General features: G+C 46.9%; 1 protein-coding gene across 1 annotated transcript in view; it reads left to right on the top strand.

The window, feature by feature from the left end:
* Positions 1–15,285, top strand: part of PIANP (PILR alpha associated neural protein) — a 39,828-nt gene extending 24,543 nt beyond the window's left edge. The window contains exons 3-5 of the mRNA XM_078652946.1: positions 6,275–6,356; positions 8,153–8,374; positions 14,532–15,285. Of these exons, the coding sequence (XP_078509072.1) occupies positions 6,275–6,356; positions 8,153–8,374; positions 14,532–14,553 (326 nt within the window). The 3' untranslated portion in view covers positions 14,554–15,285. The remainder of the gene's footprint in view (positions 1–6,274; positions 6,357–8,152; positions 8,375–14,531) is intronic.
* Positions 15,286–15,962: the final 677 nt, after the last annotated feature.

Here is a 15,962-nt window from a genome sequence, read left to right on the forward strand (position 1 = left end):
TTCCTTCAGCATCTTTATAATGGATGTCAGGTCAAGCAGGCCGAGGCTCCATAATGTCAATTTGCAGCCGCGTTATGCTAACCTAAACACAGCTACATAAACATAGGGCCTCATTTATGAAAAGTGACGCATCGCTGCGTGAAAACAGCGATGCGTCACTTTTCACTGGGCCCTCCTTGCGACACCAATGATGCGTCATATTTACAGTATGATGCATCATGGCGCAATGAGTTACAGATACTTGTGCCTAGAAGTGGCGCAGTGAAAGCTTATAGGTTTCACTGCGTCACTTCTATGACCCTTTCTTGCGTCAGAACGCCCCCCTGCATACATTATACCAGGCGTAGGTATAAGGTAGCACTGGGGTTTACAAAGTGACGCATCTACCTTGATGCGTCACTTTGTAAATATGGTGCAACAAGGCACATTTTTTACGCTGCTGGCGTAAAAGTGACGCACGCCTCATAAATATGGCCCATAATTTCTAAGTATTAAAAACTCTCTCATGCCCAGCCACCACTGACCCCCACCTTTAACCATAGACCTGTGTCCCTCACTGCAGGATTCTGCGTGTACCCTCCCACCCCCTTGAGTCTTGCCCTAGAGCTGCATGTGTCCCACATTGCAGGGTCTATCTGCTTCCATCCAGTCTCACACTAGCTCTGTCTATGTCCCACACTGGAGGGTCTTCCTGTATCCTTAGAGTGGAGTGTGTCGGTGCCCCTGTCCAGTCTTGTCTTGGAACTGTATGTGTGCCACACTAGGGGAGCACTTCCATTAGCCTAAGCCTCCCTTATGGTTGTATGTCAATACAACGCGGTGTTTACACCACACTACCATTACAAAGCTGGTTTTACGACTTGCGCTGTAGGGTGCTGGACTTAGGAATAGTAAGATGTACTATTCCAACACCAGCCTACGTACAGTAGGGAAGGTGTTGGAATAGTAAATCTACTATTCCTTAGCCTAGAGCGCCCTCCAGCGCAAGTCGTGGTAACGACTTGCGTTGTAAAACCATCATTGTAATGGTAGTGCGGTGAAAACACTGCGTCGTAATGGATGTTCCCCTCCCTTACAGTTGCATATGTCCACTCTGGAACCATTGTGACTCTACCCCCACTGCTGCCCATTTCACCCAAGAACTGCTTGTTGGAGTCTGGCTGTTCCCATGGTTCTCCCATAGATTTGCCTGTATTTCACTCCAGGGGTCTTCCTGCACCTCTCGAATCTCCCGTAGAGCTGCCTGCGTCTCAATGCGGGGTCTCCCTGTACTCTTAGAGGTGCAGCCCAGAGCTGCCTAGGCTCCATAATGCAGGGGTCTGCGTGTACCCCTCGGTTCTCACTGTAGAGCTGCTTGGGCCACACTCTGTAGGTGTCTGCCTCTCCGTATTGAGGGCCTCATTTATGAGGGTTTGGCGCAGGGCAGTGCCGCAAGAAATAATGAGCGGCTGCCCTGTGTCAGAAGAAAAGGGCAGGAATGCGCTGTATCTATGAGATACGAAGCATTCCTGTCCTTTTCCCCTGCACTGGCGCACAATGGGCTGCCATGCACCGGCGCAGACACCCTTGCACCGTGGTTCACGGTGCCTGCACAAAAACAATCACCCCTACAATGCAGGGGACACCTTCCTGCACAAAAACAATCACCCCTACAATGCAGGGGACACCTTCCTGCACAAAAACAATCACCCCTACAATGCAGGGGACACCTTCCTGCACAAAAACAATCACCCCTACAATGCAGGGGACGCCTTCCTGCGCAAAAACAATCGCCCCTACAATGCAGGGGACTCCTTCCTGCACAAAAACAATCACCCCTACAATGCAGGGGACACCTTCCTGCACAAAAACAATCACCCCTACAATGCAGGGGACACCTTCCTGCACAAAAACAATCACAAGAGGTGTTTTCCTCTTTCTATGTGTTCTGCAATAAAAATATTTGCCCTCATCTCATTGTGCCTCCCTAACGCCACTCCTGGGGTGGCGTTAGACTCTAAAGCATTCCCAGATTTATGAGGAATTGTAAATCTGGGAATGCTTCAGATTCCATGCGTGTTGCTTGGGAACACCCACAGCAACACCCATGGTACGCTCCTTTCACGCAGTGTTCTGCGTGAAAGGGACATAGATTTATGCGGCCATGAAAAGCCATGCAAAGTGCTGCACATTGCGCTACCGGAGAGTAAAAAATGTGATGCTGCAGCGGGGCGAAATTGCCGCTAGGAGCCTCGTAATTGAGGCCCTTAGGGCCATATGTATCAAGGAACCATTTTGCGATTCCGTAATAGCGATTTTTAAGAAATCGCTATTTCAGAATTGCAAAATGGTATTATCAAGAAAAATGCAATTTTTTTGCGATTTCTTGATATTCCTTAATTGTGAATTTGCAAATTGCGAATTCGCAATTAAGGAATACTTTCCCATTCATTTCTATGGGCCAGGAGGCCCATAGGAAGGAATAGGAATTTTCTCTCAATTTGCGATTCGCAATTTGCTAATCGCAAATTGAGAATAATTTCAAGGGTGCAGGGGTGTCCAAAGGACACCGTGTTGCACCCCTGAAATAAGCATAGGTGCACATGTGGTGCACATCCATGCGCTAAGGGCATGTATGTGCGTCACATGGCACTTTGAAAAATGCAAAAATGTGCATTTTTCAAGGAATTCGCAACTTACCAACTTACGCAACTTACCGCCAACTAGAAGTTGGTGGTAATTTGCGATTCCTTAAGGCCATTTAGCTAATTTTTTTGCCTTATTACATTGCATTTAAGGAATCGCAAACTTTGCGATTCCTTAAATGCAATCGCAAAATAAGGAATCGCAAATTTTGCAATTCCTTATTTTGCATCGGGATTCCCTTAATACATATAATTTTGCGAATTTGCATTTGCAAAGGCCGAAATTCTGCGAATTTCAACCTTTGCGAATGCGAATTTCAATGATACATATGGCCCTTAGTCTCCACTATAGCTGCCTGTGTCCCACCCTGCTGGGGGAGAGGACAGAGCAAACAGGTCAGGCAAGACAAGAGCAGTCGGAAGAGACCTTTGTGTGCCTAGCAACTGTTAGGGGATAAGATAATGTTATAGGCAAGTTACCTCTACAGATTAACACACTTGCTGCTGAGACCGGTGTTTTGTACAATCACAGTGTTCCCTCATTATAAAGAGCAAAGAGGGTTAATGTGCCTGCTGTTAAGCACAAGGTGCAGCATGCAGATCAGCAATTATTATTATATTTTGTGAGCTGAGTGGTTTACTGCTTTTGTCACAGAGACTTTCTTGTTATGTAGTACAGTGAGCAATGAACCAGCATCAAAAAGCTGTATGCAAACTGCAAGGCAAAGGTTTAGTAACTTGTTGTTTTTTCTCAAACTTTCATTATTTTTACGTTACTGAAAACGTTCCCTTGGGTAGAAATATATTCTTATTGGTGTACTGTTGTATTGGTGTGCAGGTGTGCCGTAATACTGCTGTGTTGTTGCGCAGGTGTGTTGTTGTGATGGTGTGCCAGTCTGCCTGTGTGTTGGCATGTTGGTGTATCAGTCTGCAGAGGTGCTGGTTTACTGATGTGCTGATGTGTTGGTATGCCAGTGTACTGGTGTATTGTTGTGCTGGTGTGTTGGCATGCCAGCGTGCTGGTGTGTAGTTGTGCTGGTGTGTTGGTGTGCCAGTGTGCTAGTGTATTTTGTGTGCTGGTGCACCAATATGCTTGAGTGTTAGCATATTGGTGTATCAGTCTACAGAGGTGCCGGTGTGCTGATGTTGTTGTGCTGGTGTGCCAGTGTGCCTGTGTGCTAATGTGTTGGTATGCCAGTGTATTGGTGTATTGCTGGGCTGGTGTGTTGGTATGCTAGTGTACTGGTGTATTAATGTTCTGTTGTGTTGGTCTGATGGTGTGTTGGTATGCCAGTGTGCTGTTCTATTGTGTGTGCTGGTGCGCCAATATGCCTGTGTGTTGGCATATTGGTGTATCAGTCTACTGAGATGCCGGTGTGCTGATGTGTTGCTGTGCTGGTGTGTTGTTGTGCTGATGTGCTAGTGTGCTGGTGTTTAGTTGCGCTTGTGTGCCATTCTGCTGGTGTGCTGGTGTGTTTTTGTGCTGGTGTGTTGTTGCGCTTGTGTGTCAGTCTGCTGGTGTGCCTGGGTGTTGGTGTGATTTTGTGCTGGTGTGTTGTTGTGCAGGTGTGCCAGTCTGCTGGTGTGCCTGGATGTTGGTGTGTTGTTGAGCGGGTGTGTTGTTGCGCTTGTGTGTCAGTCTGCTGGTGTGTTGTTGTACAGGTGTGCCAGTCTGCTGGTGTGCCTGGGTGTTGGTGTGTTGTTGTGCTGGTGTGTTGTTGTGCTTGTGTGCCAGTCTGCTGGTGTGTTGTTGTACAGGTGTGCTAGTCTGCTGGTGTGCCTGGGTGTTGGTGTGTTGTTGTGCGGGTGTGTTGTTGCGCTTGTGTGTCAGTCTGCTGGTGTGTTGTTATACAGGTGTGCCAGTCTGCTGGTGTGCCTGGGTGTTGGTGTGTTTTTGTGCTGGTGTGTTGTTGCGCTTGTGTGTCAGTCTGCTGGTGTGCCTGGGTGTTGGTGTTATTTTGTGCTGGTGTGTTGTTGTACAGGTGTGCCAGTCTGCTGGTGTGCCTGGATGTTGGTGTGTTGTTGTGCGGGTGTGTTGTTGCACTTGTGTGTCAGTCTGCTGGTGTGTTGTTGTACAGGTGTGCCAGTCTGCTGGTGTGCCTGGGTGTTGGTGTGTTGTTGTGCTGGTGTGTTGTTGTGCTTGTGTGCCAGTCTGCTGGTGTGTTGTTGTACAGGTGTGCCAGTCTGCTGGTGTGCCTGGGTGTTGGTGTGTTGTTGTGCTGGTGTGTTGTTGTGCTTGTGTGCCAGTCTGCTGGTGTGTTGTTGTACAGGTGTGCCAGTCTGCTGGTGTACCTGGGTGTTGGTGTGTTGTTGTGCTGGTGTGTTGTTGCGCTTGTGTGTCAGTCTGCTGGTGTGTTGTTGTACAGGTGTGCCAGTCTGCTGGTGTGCCTGGGTGTTGGTGTGTTGTTGTGCTGGTGTGTTGTTGTGCTTGTGTGCCAGTCTGCTGGTGTGTTGTTGTACAGGTGTGCCAGTCTGCTGGTGTGCCTGGGTGTTGGTGTGTTGTTGTGCTGGTGTGTTGTTGTGCTTGTGTGCCAGTCTGCTGGTGTGTTGTTGTACAGGTGTGCCAGTCTGCTGGTGTGCCTGGGTGTTGGTGTGTTGTTGTGCGGGTGTGTTGTTGCGCTTGTGTGTCAGTCTGCTGGTGTGTTGTTGTACAGGTGTGCCAGTCTGCTGGTGTGCCTGGGTGTTGGTGTGTTGTTGTACAGGTGTGCCAGTCTGCTGGTGTGCCTGGGTGCTGGTGTGTAGTTGTACAGGTGTGCCAGTCTGCTGGTGTGCCTGGGTGCTGGTGTGTTGTTGTGCAGGTGTGCCAGTCTGCTGGTGTGCTGGTGTGTTGTTGTGCTGGTGTGTTGTTGCACTTGTGTGTCAGTCTGCTGGTGTGCTGGTGTGTTGTTGTGCAGGTGTGCCAGTCTGCTGGTGTGCCTGGGTGTTGGTGTGTTGTTGTGCTAGTGTGTTGTTGTGCAGGTGTGCCAGTCTGCTGGTGTGCCTGGGTGTTGGTGTGTTGTTGTGCTGGTGTGTTGTTGTGCTTGTGGGCCAGTCTGCTGGTGTGTTGTTGTACAGGTGTGCCAGTCTGCTGGTGTGCCTGGGTGTTGGTGTGTTGTTGTGCGGGTGTGTTGTTGCGCTTGTGTGTCAGTCTGCTGGTGTGTTGTTGTACAGGTGTGCCAGTCTGCTGGTGTGCCTGGGTGTTGGTGTGTTGTTGTACAGGTGTGCCAGTCTGCTGGTGTGCCTGGGTGCTGGTGTGTAGTTGTACAGGTGTGCCAGTCTGCTGGTGTGCCTGGGTGCTGGTGTGTTGTTGTGCAGGTGTGCCAGTCTGCTGGTGTGTTGTTGTGCTGGTGTGTTGTTGCACTTGTGTGTCAGTCTGCTGGTGTGCTGGTGTGTTGTTGTGCAGGTGTGCCAGTCTGCTGGTGTGCCTGGGTGTTGGTGTGTTGTTGTGCTAGTGTGTTGTTGTGCAGGTGTGCCAGTCTGCTGGTGTGCCTGGGTGTTGGTGTGTTGTTGTGCTAGTGTGTTGTTGTGCTGATGTGCTAGTGGGCTGGTGTTTTGTTGTGCTGGTGTGTTGTTGTGCAGGTGTGCCAGTCTGCTGGTGTGCCTGTGTGTTGGTGCTGTAGTGTACATGTTCAGCCTCCTCATTCTCTTCTCTCTCTCTTCTCTCTCTGCAGGCATTGATCCCCAGCTTTATGTCACCATCTCCATCTCTGTCATCATTGTCCTCGTGGCCACTGGGATCATCATCAAGTTCTGGTGAGTCTGCTGTGTCCAGCAGTGGGAATCCATGTTCGTGTGACGCGAGGCACGCGCCCTAAGCATGATTTGTTAAGTCAAGCGCGGTGCATTACTCTGTCTCACCGGGGCTGGTTCAATGCATGTTCCACTTTGGACTTTGGAGATCACAATCGCACCAGGATTATTGGCTAAGCAAGGACTTTGTGAATTATTGGGATTTTGATTAATCTTCAGCTAATTGTTCCCGGGAAGAGATCATAAACTTCTTGCATGGCACTGGCCCTCAATGACCACGGCTGGTCATCTCGAATGGGCCTTCGCTCCTTTCGACTATTAGAATACTGGGTTTGCGCTTTGCTGCACGCGCCGTCGTATGTTCAGAGAGAGGAGACTTGGGGCCATATGTATCATCAAACTATTTTGCATTTCCTAAATAGCGAATTTTAAGCAATTGCTATTTAGGAATTGCAAAATGGTATGTATGAAACAAAATCGCTTTTTATTTGCGATTCTTTAAGCTTCCTTATTTGCGAATTCGCATTTTGCGAATTCGCAATTAAGGAATAATTTCCAATGCATTCCTATGGGCCAGGAGGCCCATAGGAATGAATGCAAAATAATTCTCAAATTGCGAATTCGCAATTTGCTAATCGCAATTTGAGAATTATTGCAAGGGTGCAGGGGTGTCTCAAAGACACCCTGCTGCACCCCTGAAAAGAACATGTGTGTGCATATGGCGCACATACATGCCCTATGGGCATGTGTGTGCATCACATGCCACCTTTAAAAATGCCAAAGTGTGCATTTCTGGAAGAATTCGCAAGTTACCATCAACTAAAAGTTGGTGGTAATTTGCGAATTCTTAAACAAAATTCGCAAGCCAAAATTGCTACATACATAGCATTTAAGGAATCGCAAATTTGCGATTCCCTAAATGCTATGGAAAAATAAGGAATCGCACAAGTTTGCAATTCCTTATTTTGGGAATGTTTCATACATTCCAAAACATGCAAAACCGCCGTTTGGGAGTCGCAAAGGCCGAAATTCTGCGAATTGCGGCCTTTGCGATTCGAAAACGGCTTGATACATATGGCCCTTGTAGTGGTGGCTCTAAGGCCCACATGCATCATTGTGTCTTTTTGCATTTCTTAATTTGCGAAAAATAAGGAATCGCAAATTAAGAAATGCAAAATGATATGCATCAATATTTTCGGTATTCTTTTGGGATTTGGTAAAAATCGCAATTTTTACCGAATCCCAAAGAAATACCGATTTCTTAACTTAATTTTCGCAATTCCCATTGATTCCTATGGGCCAAAAGGCCCATAGGAGTCAATGGAAATTGCGAGTGGCACTTAGAAAATTTCATGGGTGCAGGGGGGGGTCCAAAGGACCCCCCCATGCACCCCTGAAATGTATTTTTCGCATCATGTTGCACACACACATGTCCTAAGGACATGTGTGTCCGTAACATGAATGTTGAAAAAAAAACATTTTACACATTTTACACACTTTTTCCAAATTTACCGAGTGGTTCAACCACTCGGTAAATTTGGCACCCTATTTGCGAATTTTCACTTTTTAAAAAAATGATGCATTGCTTTTAAGAAATCGCACATCTGCGACTTCTTAAAAGCACCCACAATTTTAGAATTCGCACACATGTTACGAATTCTAAAATTGCTTCATGCATCCCAAAAAGCACTTTTGCATTCGCAAACGGCCGATTTTAAGGAATCGCACCGTTTGCGAATACAAAAATGCTTGATGCATGTGGGCCTAAATGTCTAACTGATGTTTTTTCGTTCCCCCAGTTGGGATCGGAACCAGAAGCGCCGAAACCACACTGCCCAGCAGAACCCCCTGCAGCCGGAGGACAGCCAGCAGCCACTCACCGACCTGTCCCCCGGGGCCCTTTCTGTCTTCAGCTACAGTGACTCCCTCAAATTTGCACCAGAGCTGGAAGCCCTGGCCATCCAGGAGGGCAAAGTCAAGGTGGAGAATGCCTCAAGGAACCCTGTGTTCCAACTCAACCGGTAAGCCCTATTCATTCAATCAATCAGGATTTGTAGAGCACGGCTGCTTCACCCGTGAGGGTCTCAAGGCGCTGTGGGATCATGCTGCGGCATAATGCTGCCTGTTTCTATTGGTTGAAAATCTGGGTCTTGAGGTCCTTGCTGAACTGCTGGAGCGATGGTGGTGAGGCTCTGAGGTGCAGAAGGAGTGAGTTCCAGGTCTTAGCTGCCAGGTGGGAGAAGGAGCGGCCTCCACTGTTTGCCTGGAGGTTGCATTGGGTAGCTCATAGGTAAGAGATCCAGGATGGAGTTCCCTGGTCGTTTGGTGGTAATTCACTAATTTGTTGGTGTACGCCAGTCTTTCGTTGTGTAGTGCCTGGTAAGCGCTTGACCATTTTCTTTGAGGTCTTTCTACAGATTAGTTCTGGTTTCTCTGGGATTTCCTCTCGTAATTGAGTTTGTGAGTTTTCTAATCACTTTTTAGCATCTGGCTCCAGATTGCTTTAGCAGTTGTTAGAGTTCATGTGATCAAAACAAGGGCACATCATTTAGCAGACTGGTACACTGTGCCACTGGCTTTATATTATGGCGTTGGTGATGTGGCAAACTAATTCCTTATTTCAAACACAGCCAACCCAGGTCTATCAGTAGCTGAAGAGGTGTTTCCATTCCTCGCAGGGGTTTCACATCGGAGGGTCGCAGCCCAAATAGCCGCTCCTCCCACTGAAGGCTGCTCTCCCCTGGCAACTCGCTGTAGAGGTCTTCACGCAGTGCAAGCCAGCGCCTCAGTTTTGCCAATGCTTGTTTATTTTCCGCTGTAAACATAGCATGCCCATATCTTATTGAAAAAGATGCAATTGAATTAAAATCTTTTTGTTAAAATTGTGTTAAATATCAAATAAATAAATTTTAACAGTATCCATCATGCTTCTGTAAATCCTTCTTGTAAGGTTCTGATAAAGTGACAGAACTGCACCCAAGTGCCTACAAATGTTAACTTCTGAGAGAGGATTTTGGCTTAACATGGCGCGTGTGAAGGGTTTTGAGCTATGGTTGGTATAGTTATTTGGGCTACAATTAGACTAAAGTTTAGGGCGCTGGCTTAGAGTTAATGCTTCATTTTGAGAGTATAGTGTTAAGGTGTTAGGTTACAGTTACGCCTAATTTTGGCATCATATCTACTAGGTCCATCATTACCAGCAGCCTGGAAAATTGACTGCTATTCCCCAACCCTACAGCTGCCGACACCCGTAACTCTGAAGGTAGAAATATCAGACACATTATAAATTGGGCCCTGAGTGTCCACTAAGAAAGGAGGAATTATCCAAGGAGTCTGTGATTCCAGGTCTGATCCCTCTGTTATTTCATAATCTTCATCAGACATTCACAAAGAGATTTTGGCTGCTTCATAGGTCTCATAATACCGATGGGGCTGGTCGCTCCAACCCCATCGGATTTAAAAGGACACTCATAGTGAGGGCCTAATTTGTTTTTCATGATAATTATCACATACTGTTATGAAATTCTAGTTAAGGTTCACACTTTTCGACATCGGGCCTATGCTGGGTCTGGTGACTTAGTGGACTTATGCGTCCACTGTGTGGGCCTGTGTCCAACCTCATGGTCACAGGTTCAAATGCCCACTCAATATTTCATCCTTCTGTGGTCGATACAATGAGTACCATTGAGTTGTGTAGCAATAAACATGTGTTATTCAGCGCCAAGATAACCTTGGGTGTAGGTACGCTTTACAAATACACGTTATGTTATGTATGACCCAACCTACTAGCAGAGTAAAGGTTGTGTGTTGTAACCTATATTAATAATGACAGTGAGGGCAGGTGTTGTAGGGGACAGCCTATACCCTTCAAATTCCTTTCCATCCCTTATTACTATCCTTCTAGGTAGATGGAGGTAGCAGCTTTAAGTTTGAAAACACTTGTCCACCACTATGATGCTCAAAATGTGGTTTAAGACCTAAAGATGCCCGGCGACATTAGCTCTACACAGCAGCTCATAGAAAGCCGTATTTCCTAGTATCGGAAAATAATTCCAGTTCTAGCTTTGCTGGTTGGCGTAGCACTGTGGTCCATACTGCAGCACCTTTATAGGGTGTGACAGGACAGCCAGAAACCACTCAAGACTCCATAATGTGTGAAAAAGGCCGCTTTAATGAGAAAGGTGCGTAAATCAGATTAACATTCCTTTGGCACTTGTAATATGGACTACAAAATCCCGGTCTTTCCAAATACTCAACAAAACCTGGCCATCCACCCCCACGACCGCCCCCCCTCTAAACACACCCTTAAACATTCCCCTGTACAATGTCCAACTCTTATCACCCAGTAAGTAACACACCAACCTATACTCAAACTTTGCTATTACAAATTTAACTTTCAATTCCTCTCTCCACCCTCGCCCTCCGTGGTGATCAGCCTGAGTGTCAGCATAACCAACCAATGCTCTCAAAAACAACCACCAGAAACACTCTTTAAACGTGTTTTCTGCCCCCCGCCCCCAACTCACCCTATAAGATATTTCCTAACAAAACTGCCAGGGCACTCAGCTGCTGCAATGAATAGAAAACGGTACCACCCACCAATAAATGGGCAGCATAATTCCTAAATTTCTTTGCATAACATCGAATTTGATCTATGTAACAATGTACTCTCTCCTCAGCCCAGCTATGTAACCTTCAAGACAAACAGCAACAAAAAAACAATTAAAGCACAACCAAGCTAATCCAACCACCACATGAGTCTAATGTTCCATTTGTAACAGACACACCAAGGCCTCCACCTCCCAAACCTCTGTATATCCTCCCCAGAGACCCCCCACCCCCTCCTTAGCCTCATTTACCAAACCTATGAAAAAGAAATGTGTACCAGACTCGGCGGAAGGCATCTGTAAAAGCCTCAAAGACTTACAATACATCCCCAACAACTGTGAGGCAGGCATGCGGAAATCATCCACATACATATCAACCCATCCACCAAATAAACACCTGCCCTGTTTATATCTACTCCACCAAAGTAGCAATTTAGACCAAATCCTCATGTTCCCGCACGGATCGCAAATTCTCTACCCAACTTCTCAATCTGGGACCATCATTTCCCGGCTTAAAATCCAATTGAAACACCATGTCCCATACAAAGAAATCCAGTAACTCAGCTTCTCCACCTTAACTGGCATACAATCCTTTCTGCAAAGTGCTCTATAACCTCCTACCTCTGCCTTTATAACTGTGGGTTGGCCAGTTCCCCCTTGGCTGTCCTATGCTCCTGCAGGCCCACCACCGCATGCTGCATCCCTTAACTAGGTGTTTACCACTTAACCTGGAGCACTCGTACCTGAAACAGCAGTACTACCGGTTGCAAATCCCTTGTTACAGGTCCAACAGGCTCCTGTCTGCCGAGCTTGGACCCCTCCTGCTTCACCCGCCCCCTCCCTGGGTGGACACCCTTGAAAAGACGTTTAAATTAAAGGCAACCCACTGGCCGTGTATCTAATTGGATCCAGCATGTAAGGTGCCATCGTTTGCAACCACAGCTCATTATCTAGCTATCTCCATTTTCCTTCAGCACCCTCTTACAATGAAGGCTGAACCTCTTCTTCATACCTAACCCAAGCATTATACGTTGGCGTAAATTAGAAAAGTTGAAATCCAGTTCTCTATGGCAACTGGAAACCTTGGCCTCCTAGATAGAATATCTCATTCTTGGAACATTTCTTCGCCCTTAACTCCTTCTGCAGTGATTTGAAAACTTCTATATTGTTGCCGTTCAATATTTGCTCTGTGGTAGATGCCATCAAATGTGCCTCTAATGGTGTTGTAATACCATTATAAGGCAATTTGTTTGTGCTTTACCTCTTTATTTTCTTTCTTCTTACCGTCTTCTTGCCACCCCCCCCTCCACCTTGTCACATCCCCTACTGCCGTACATTATTTTTTGACAGCTGTTTCTTACTCGCTTCCTCAATGCCCGTACCCTGGTCCTTCACATATTTGACCTTTGCCAATCTCACTTTCGTGCCATCAAATTTAGCATTGCGACCCACGCCAACCGAACTTACACTTTTCATTGTTTCCAATCCAATGTCCTTGCCTGGCCTCAAGATGGAGGCCCGCACAAAAGCTTGCAGTCCTGATACCAGCATTGAATGCAGCGTCATCACCGCACGCCGGTCACTTTGACTGCGTACTGTGTTCCAAAAAACACCAACTCCACCGTCCTGATCACCTACCTGGCACCTGTGACGCACAACCCAAGGGACATTCCACCATTCCTACCCTCTCTAGTTGTCCCTTTTGCTTATTTCCCCCTCCGCCAGATTATCCTTGTCATAATCCAACAATGTGTGATCATTACTGCTACACAACAACTGACTAAAAACTCCCACACTCATGCCCAGAACCTCTCCATGCCCATGCCAGATCACCAAACTCATCACTATACACTTCTTTGTGATTCTAAAAGGAGACCCCACTCAACCTTCCTTCCTACTCAAATACAGGTCCCACGCTGTCCCAGAAATAGCAGCACCGGACTGCTCAGTGAAAAAGGGGTTTCAAAGTTCTCACTAGGATCTCCCGGTGTAATTGTGGCCCTGAATCCTCTTGTGCCAGAGAAAAGCACCTGCCCAGCCTGGTCTACATAGTCCCTATACCTCATATCACACTACGCTTCCTGTACACCCTGGTCACCTCCCCATTAGCAATACCCTCTCTCTGGTGGGCTGGAACAAGCTCAATGTTGAGATAGCTCTATGTTCCACTCATTTGAATCCACATCTGCTTGCCCCAGCCTTAAATGGCCTCCCCTTGGTCTCCTCTGTGTCCTGCTCTGCATGTCTCCTTTTGATTATTAAAATCTGTGGACTATTTTTACTCCATGGCTAGTCCAGAGTCATTAAAGTGCATGCCACATCCCTATTATAACCTCCACCCAGCTGTTTCCTGGGCTAGCGCTGTATCCCTACTCCTCTATTTCCTGGAGCTCTCACACTGCAGCGGAGTAGCGGTACCGTGCAGCACTAGGAAGCTGCTCCTGTCTTCCCTCCACTCCGTTGCTCTGGCCCGGCTCATGGACTAAAGGTAACTCTATGGAGGGGCCCGCATTGTCTCTAAGCCCGTCCCACCTCTCCTGAAACTGCGCTCCCTGATGACCCACCCCAGACATCACCCTGCTGGTAGGCGGTCTGTATGGCCCAGTTTTCCCGTCAACAAGCTCCTGCAGATACGTCAAGCGCCTTTTTTCTCCCAGTCGGCTAGGCAAAGACTGACACCTATGGAGCCTATCACCCCTGGAAAGGTGCACGACAGTCCTTGTCTAGGTGCCCCTTCAATGGCCTCAACCGCTTCCTCGTCACTCCTTTTAACTATCAATCACCATGAAGCTATCATTATAAGAGTTGACACCACCATTTTGGATCCTCTTTCTTTGCCAAAATACTTGAACAACACTTTCAGAACACCAACGTTATTGTAGTGAATAAAGTCCTGTAAAAACATCAGGAGGGTTAACTGATCTCCCAGGTAAAAAAATCCAAATTTTACAGGATCCGTGGCAAACAGTTTGCCTCCAGAACGGGTAACATCACGCCGCGAAGCGGAGAACTCTGTCTCGGGTCACTGCTAACTGACCACTTCTTCCTCTAAACCCCGCCCCCTGCATCCTGCTAACCAATGGACACCACCTGCCTGAAGAGCACGGGAGGGGCGTTATAGGGCTACTGAATCGTCCACACACCCCAAACCCAAGCTGTCATTCAAACAAATGGTTGCAGTGTACAACTTCTGCACCACCAGCATGTGTCAAAATATTGACTCCTATACGCCTGATTTTTGTGGGACTTACTGTATGTCTTTGTTCCTTTTGTGGGCAAGAAACAAGTACATTAACTGATAAAATTGTAAGGCGATATCTGTGTTTCACTGCATATTCTGTGGAAGGGTTTCCAGAACTTTCTTCAACTTGGCTGCATTTAAATTTTATCTAGTTTTCTGACTTATGGGCCCTGATATATTTAAGCAAGGGTTGCATTTTACAATATGTCTTTTTTTCTTCTCCATAGTTCCTCTTTCCTACCCTCTTTCTTATCCTGTTATCTTCCTCCATCCTCCCCTCACTCCTCCAATTTCTGTCCTTCTCAATCTCCTTTTTGTTGTCTCTTCTAGGATACCCCTGGTGAAACTGTGATTGGGGTAACGTGAACCCTCCCTCACGTTTTGTGCCATATTTGCCAATGACAGACTACTCAGCAGCCCACCACACCTTACCAACTCCCAAATCACTGATTACAACATGGGACGTTTGCAGGAGCCTTAACGTGGTGAGGACAAGATGGCCGCCTTGGAGGCTGCAGACTGGAGCCCAGCGGTGGTGGAAAAGGGCTTAAACCAGCCTGTGTTTCATATTTAGAGGGCGAGGAGAGCACAACGCCTGGTGATGGGTGAACCAGCTGCTGAAATGGGGGATTTGCTCAACCTGCGTGCAAATGGCGTCTTCCCAAGAGTCACCATAATAGTAGAAAGGGAGGAAGGACGACTACTTTGTTAGTCCATCTGCTCCCACGCTAAAATGGACGCCACGCAGCAAACGTATGAACCACTTCCCACCAGTGCTGTCTTCAATGGATTGGACGCCCCTCCATGCCGCCTCCGAGTCAATGAGTGAAGTGTCTGTTTACGGAGAGCTAGTTATCTATGGCCTCTCCTGAAATGTTGCACCTTGTCTTGGATTCATGTGTTGAAGAAAGGCTACCCTACCAGGGAAGATGGCGCCTGAGGCTCTGCAGGGACATGATGTCTGTGGTGGTGGGCCTCGTTGACCCCTGGGCAGTGGGTGATGGCAGGTCGCCTTGGGGGGAAGAGCTGGTTTTCAGTGCATGCCTTCAGCCATTAACTCTCTTAGAGTACTCCCTGTTTTTGTTTCACCAGTGCTGGTACCACATTTCACCTCCACTTTGCTCCCTTCTCACTGTCTAATCCTCCTTTTATATTTTCCTCACTCTGTCTCTCTTCCTTGTTTTGCATCTTTCTCAGTGTTTAATAACTTTTCCAGTCCTCTATATTTCTACCTTACCTCCTTTTTCATTCTGTTTTATTTGATCTCTTTGCCTACTTCCTTTTTCCTTCTTCCTAGCTTTCTATTTTCTAGTTATTCAATCTTTGTCTCTCTTCTTTAATCCTACTTTTTCCCTGCTCGTTTCCTCTTGCACTTTTTTCTTTATTCAGTTACCTATCTTCCATTCTTTTCTTTGAACCGGCGGTCGCTTTTCACTCCATTCATTCTCCCTTTTTGTCAAACTTCTTCCTTTCAATCTTCCTCTTCATGATTTCCTTCTTGCTCTTTTTCTATTTATTCATCTCTTTTTCTGCCCTTTTTCTTTCTTTCTCTTCTCACTTTACCTCTAGCCCTTCTTTCTGTGACATCCCAAATTCTTTCCTTGTTCCATACCTCACACACTCCCACCTCTTCTTCCTCTCTCATGCTTCCCCTCTCTATTATTCAGTCTCTTTGACTACCCTCTTTTTTAATTCTTTCCTCTTCATCACATTCCCTCTCATTTAACTTTCTGCTCATTAGATCTCATTGGCTGGGCCCTA

This window comes from Lissotriton helveticus, chromosome 7 (genome assembly GCF_964261635.1).
Source record: "Lissotriton helveticus chromosome 7, aLisHel1.1, whole genome shotgun sequence".
Taxonomy (NCBI): Eukaryota; Metazoa; Chordata; class Amphibia; order Caudata; family Salamandridae; genus Lissotriton; species Lissotriton helveticus.